The sequence below is a fragment of the Rhinolophus sinicus genome, chromosome 10, assembly GCF_057876585.1.
Source record: "Rhinolophus sinicus isolate RSI-liver-muscle chromosome 10, RSI-T2T, whole genome shotgun sequence".
Lineage (NCBI taxonomy): Eukaryota > Metazoa > Chordata > Mammalia > Chiroptera > Rhinolophidae > Rhinolophus > Rhinolophus sinicus.
The window spans coordinates 13,453,541-13,459,655 of NC_142510.1; the positions used below are offsets into that span (position 1 = coordinate 13,453,541).

Here is a 6,115-nt window from a genome sequence, read left to right on the forward strand (position 1 = left end):
GGAGGAGAGGCTGGGCTTGTCTGACAACCTCACGTGTTGTTGCAGGGCAGCCAGGGCGACAGCAAGAATGCCAAGAAAAAGAACAACAAGAAAACCAACAAGAATAAGAGCAGCATCAGCCGAGCCAACAAGAAGAAGCCCAGCATGCCCAACGTGTCCAACGACTTGTCCCAGAAGCTCTACGCCACCATGGAGAAGCACAAAGAGGTGAGACACGGGCTACGCCGCCCCAGGGCTCAGGGTCTGTGCCCCTCTGGGCCGAGCTAAAGGCGGAGGAGTTGCTGAGAATCCACAGCCCTGCCCCTGGCCAAGAGGAGGGAGACGGTGTGGTGCCACTGTGTGGTGCTCCCCGCAGACTCTGTGGGAGGACCAGCCCCTAGAAGGCAGAGCTGGCTGGTGGGTACCACCATGTGATACCTCACCCACTATTCGCAACCCCAGGGAGCCGGTCTTTGACACACACCTGGGACAGCAGGTGTGAGGCTCAGTGCCGCTGCGGTTCTACAGGCTGGGGGAGCCCTGGGCCCCCCTAGCCTGCCCTCCTCAGCACTGCCCCGCTCTCCGCGCACTGACGCCATTCCTCCCCTTTCTCCTACAGGTCTTCTTTGTGATCCACCTGCACGCCGGGCCTGTCATCAACACGCTGCCCCCTATCGTGGACCCTGACCCCCTGCTCAGCTGCGACCTCATGGACGGGCGCGACGCCTTCCTCACCCTCGCCAGGGACAAGCACTGGGAGTTCTCCTCCCTGCGGCGGTCCAAGTGGTCCACGCTGTGCATGCTGGTGGAGCTGCACACCCAGGGCCAGGACCGCTTCGTCTACACCTGCAACGAGTGCAAGCACCACGTGGAGACGCGCTGGCATTGCACCGTGTGCGAGGTAGGCCCGGCGTCCCCCCAGGCTGCACTCCGGCAGAACTTCTGGCACAACTGGAGCCCCACAAGTCGGGTGCCCTGGGCTGCTCCCCGGCCCTCCCTGGTCTATGCATTTGCATTTCAGGTTGAACTGTTAGACCATTGGCGTTTCCCGGGGGCGGGAAATGAGCACGGCTCCTCTCCGTGCGTGCTGGTCGTAAGACTGGTATTTGTGAGGTCCCGACTCCACATTGGTTGGGCTTCTGCTGTGCGCCCACCAGGCTCCACACCGGACATCCAGGCTCAGAAGAAGCCAGTCTCCCTTCACAGCCCGTGGTCTGGTCCCGACCAAATTGAGCATGGCGGTGGGGCCCTCGACAGTACTCAGGGCACACGCAGCCCCTTGGCAGGACGGGCTAGTCCTCCAGGAAGTCGGGAAGCACCGACTTGCCCAGGATGAGGAGACTAGCATGAGGCATTTGCTGTTTTCTTCCCAGGCTGTCATTAACCCAGCTCTGTGTTGGTCACATCCACCGGTCTCGGGTGCCAGATAGGAGTGTGGAGAGAGCAGCACAGGCTCGATGGTGCTGTGGGCCCTCCAGGCTGTGCCTGGTTTCCTTCCCTGTTGTCAGCTGCGGTCCCTGTGGTTGGGGACCTGGCAGCCTTCCTGCCTTGGCCTGTTGGGACCCTGTGGCTCCCCCTGGAGCGGTCTTAACCCGTGTGAAGGGGCCAAGTCCCTTTCACAGACGGATCTCTCTCATGGGGTGAACCAGGCTGCTGTGGGCCCCCCACCCCATAGGTGGTCACAGACTCCCGTCCAGTCCTCACATGGCCTACCAGTGTCGGCGTCTGGGACAGTCCCCGCAGTAGTGGCTCTGTGATCTCGGGGTGGGGCACAGAGCGGGGCCTCTGTCATGCCTCTGTCTTTATTTTCTCTTTCTCCAGCCTCCTTTTGTCTTGTCCGCCTCTCATTCCCTACCGCTGGGAGTTTCACGTCTTTTCTATGAAACTCTTATCAGTGCTGCCCATAGGGTTCCATTCTCTGCCCGTTGTCTCAGTCTCCCTCCCGATGCAGGGGGCTTTTTGAAAGCTGGGCAGGGGGCATTTTGTCACTGTGGTTTGAGCCCAGGGCCTTCCTCATGGTGAAGGCCTCTCAGCCCCAGTGTCCTGCTGGGCCACCCTGCAGAGCTGTGCGGACACACTGAGGGCCCCCAGTAGCAGACCTGGGGAATGGGGGGCCGGTATATAAACTCAGGTCTGTGGTACTTCGGACAGTCGCGTGGCGCCTGGAAAGAAATGGGCACAGCCTCAGTCATTCCTTCACTGTCAGGCTTCCCAGGCCAGGCGTGGGGCAGGGTAGCTGGGTGCCATTGCCACAAGGCAGAGGAAGGAGGGAAAGAGGGTCCACCGACACAGCCAGGAGCCTTGGGTGGCCCCAGAGCCACACACCCTGAGTGTGCGTGAGCCTGTGTGCTCACAGTGTGAGACAGCAGGTGGGGAAGGGCCGGAGGGGCCCTGGAAGAGGCTGGGGTCAGGGCGAGGAGGTGGATCCTGTCGTCTCTAGAGCCTTCTGGGCTTTGGGGTAGTTCCCAGAAGAGAAGCTTTCGGGGGGCGGCTGGGATGTCTGCTCACGCTGGTCCGAGTGCTGACGCGGGCCTGTGCCTTTTCCTTGTCCACAGGACTACGACCTTTGCATCAACTGCTACAACACGAAGAGTCACACACACAAGATGGTGAAGTGGGGGCTGGGCCTGGACGACGAGGGCGGCAGCCAGGGTGAGCCGCAGTCCAAGAGCCCGCAGGAGTCGCGGCGCCTGAGCATCCAGCGCTGCATCCAGTCGCTGGTGCACGCCTGCCAGTGCCGCAACGCCAACTGCTCGCTGCCGTCCTGCCAGAAGATGAAGCGTGTTGTGCAGCACACCAAGGGCTGCAAGCGCAAGACCAACGGAGGCTGCCCGGTGTGCAAGCAGCTCATTGCCCTCTGCTGCTACCATGCCAAACACTGCCAAGAAAACAAATGCCCTGTGCCGTTCTGCCTCAACATCAAACACAAGCTCCGCCAGCAGCAGATTCAGCACCGCCTGCAGCAGGCGCAGCTCATGCGCCGACGGATGGCCACCATGAACACCCGCAACGTGCCTCAGCAGAGTCTGCCTTCCCCTACCTCAGCACCGCCCGGGACCCCCACGCAGCAGCCCAGCACGCCCCAGACACCACAGCCCCCCGCCCAGCCCCAGCCCTCGCCTGTGAGCATGTCACCAGCTGGCTTCCCCACCGTGGCCCGGACTCAGCCCCCCACCACGGCGTCCACCGGGAAGCCCACCAACCAGGTGCCGGCCCCACCGCCCCCCGCCCAGCCCCCACCCGCAGCAGTGGAGGCGGCCCGGCAGATCGAGCGCGAGGCCCAGCAGCAGCAGCACCTGTACCGGGTGAATATCAACAATGGCATGCCCCCGGGCCGCACAGGCATGGTGACCCCAGTGAGCCAGATGGCCCCCGTTGGCCTGAACGTGCCCCGGCCCAGCCAGGTCAGTGGGCCCGTCATGCCCAACCTGCCGCCTGGGCAGTGGCAGCAGGCGCCCATCCCCCAGCAGCAGCCGATGCCGGGCATGCCCAGGCCCGTGATGTCCATGCAGGCCCAGCCTGCAGTTGCCGGGCCGCGGATGCCCAGTGTGCAGCCGCCGCGGAGCATCTCGCCTGGCGCCCTGCAGGACCTGCTGCGGACCCTGAAGTCACCCAGTTCCCCGCAGCAGCAGCAGCAGGTGCTCAACATCCTCAAGTCAAACCCGCAGCTGATGGCAGCTTTCATTAAACAGCGCACGGCCAAGTATGTGGCCAGTCAGCCCGGCCTGCAGCCCCAGCCCGGCCTCCAGGCCCAGCCCGGCCTGCAGCCCCAGCCCGGCCTGCACCAGCAGCCTGGCCTGCAGAACCTGAATGCCATGCAAGCCGGCGGCCCACGGCCTGGCGTGCCCCCGCAGCAGCAGGCAATGGGAGGCCTGAACCCGCAGGGCCAGGCCCTGAACATCATGAACCCAGGGCACAACCCCAGCATGGCGAGTATGAACCCGCAGTACAGAGAGATGCTGCGGAGGCAGCTGCTGCAACAGCAGCAGCAACAGCAGCAGCAGCAGCAGCAGCAGGGCAGTGCGGGCATGGCCACGGGCATGGCCGGGCACGGCCAGTTCCAGCAGCCTCAAGGACCCGGAGGCTACCCCCCAGCCATGCAGCAGCAGCGGATGCAGCAGCACCTCCCCATGCAGGGAAGCTCCATGGGCCAAATGGCGGCTCAGATGGGACAGCTCGGCCAGATGGGGCAGCCCGGGCTGGGCGCAGACAGCACCCCCAACATCCAGCAGGCTCTGCAGCAGCGGATTCTGCAGCAGCAGCAGATGAAGCAGCAGATTGGGTCCCCGGGCCAGCCGAACCCCATGAGCCCCCAGCAGCACATGCTCTCAGGACAGCCACAGGCCTCGCACCTCCCCGGCCAGCAGATGGCCACGTCCCTCAGTAGCCAGGTGCGCTCTCCGGCCCCTGTCCAATCTCCGCGGCCCCAGTCCCAGCCTCCACATTCCAGCCCATCGCCACGGATACAGCCCCAGCCTTCGCCACACCATGTCTCGCCCCAGACTGGTTCCCCCCACCCAGGACTCGCAGTCACCATGGCCAGCTCCATAGATCAGGGACACTTGGGAAACCCCGAACAGAGTGCAATGCTCCCACAGCTGAACACCCCCAACCGGAGTGCACTGTCCAGTGAGCTGTCCCTGGTCGGCGACACCACAGGAGACACCCTAGAAAAGTTTGTGGAGGGTTTGTAGCATTGTGAGAGCATCACTTTTTTTTTCCCCTTTCATGTTCTTGGACCTTTTGTACTGAAATCCAGGCATCTAGGCTCTTTTTATTCCTAGATGGAACTGCTACTTCAAGCCGTGGAAGGGTAGATTGCTGTTTAAAGAAACAATACAAAGAATATATTTTTTTGTTAAAAACCAGTTGATTTAAATATCTGGTCTCTTTTGGTTTTGTTTTTTTGTTTTTGTTTTTTGTTTTGGGGGGAGGGGGGTTTTGTTTGGATTCTTTTGTCGTCATTGCTGGTGACTCATGCCTTTTTTTAACGGGAAAAACAAGTTCAGTATATTCATATTTTTTATTTGTATTTTCAAGACTTTAAACATTTATGTTTAAAAGTGAGAAGAAAAATAATATTCAGAAACTGATTCGTGAAATAATGCAAGCTTATAATGTATCCCGACAACTTTGTGACGTTGCGGGAAGATTTTTTTCTATTGTGAACTCTGTGGGCGTTCTCCAAGTATTACCCCTGGACGGTAGGACCCGGCTCCTGCGCGCACACACGTACACACCCACACACGTCTATCTATACGTACTGGCTTAAGCCAAACTCTTGTCTTGCAGATGTAGAAATTGTTGCTTTGTTTCTCTGATAAAACTGGTTTTAGACAAAAAATAGGGATGATTCTCTCAGACCACGCTGATGTTAATAGAGAGAAGCGTCCTTTTCTTTCTTCTATGTGAAACTTGAAATGAGGAAAAGCAATTCTAGTGTAAATCATGCAAGTGCTATAATTACTATAAATAAGAAAATTCAAGAAGATTCAATCACTGTATAGAATGGTAAAGTACCAACTCATTTCTTATATCATATTGTTAAATAAACTGTGTGCAACAGACAAAAAGGGTGGTCCTTCTTGAATTCATGTACATGGTATTAACACTTAGTGTTCGGGGTTTTTTGTTATGAAAATGCTGTTTTCAACATTGTATTTGGACTATGCATGTGTTTTTTTCCCCATTGTATATAAAGTACCGCTTAAAATTGATATAAATTACTGAAGTTTTTAACATGTATTCTGTTCTTTAAGATCCCTGTAAGAATGTTTAAGGTTTTTATTTATTTATATATATTTTTGGAGTCTGTTCTTTGTAAGACATGATTCTGGTTGTTTGCTCGTAGAGGCGAGGCGGGGGCTGAGGTCCTGGTGGCCCTGCGGGCGGCAGCTGGGTTCAGCCAAGGCTTGGAAGATTCTCTTTCCAGTGACCGAGATGGTCAGCTCAGTGATGGCTGCACACATCAGTGCTCACAGGAGGGCTTCACCCACAAATTAGGGACACGAATGGGTCAGAAACAGCACTTTGCCGCCTATCCCCCTCCTGTCAGCCACTATGCCCCCAAAAACTAGAGTACAGGGTTCCTGCAGTTTCCCCCCCAACCCCCTTTCCTGCATACAGATCCCAGAAG

The 6,115-nt window shown here is 58.0% G+C and overlaps 1 protein-coding gene across 4 annotated transcripts in view; it reads left to right on the plus strand.

Moving 5' to 3' along the window:
• Positions 1–5,776, plus strand: part of CREBBP (CREB binding lysine acetyltransferase) — a 128,128-nt gene extending 122,352 nt beyond the window's left edge. For all 4 annotated transcript variants that reach the window (XM_088801285.1, XM_088801286.1, XM_088801287.1 and 1 more), the window contains 3 exons: positions 46–207; positions 599–880; positions 2,535–5,776. In XM_088801285.1, coding sequence (XP_088657411.1) covers positions 46–207; positions 599–880; positions 2,535–4,673 — 2,583 coding nt within the window. In that variant the 3' untranslated portion in view covers positions 4,674–5,776. The remainder of the gene's footprint in view (positions 1–45; positions 208–598; positions 881–2,534) is intronic.
• Positions 5,777–6,115: the final 339 nt, after the last annotated feature.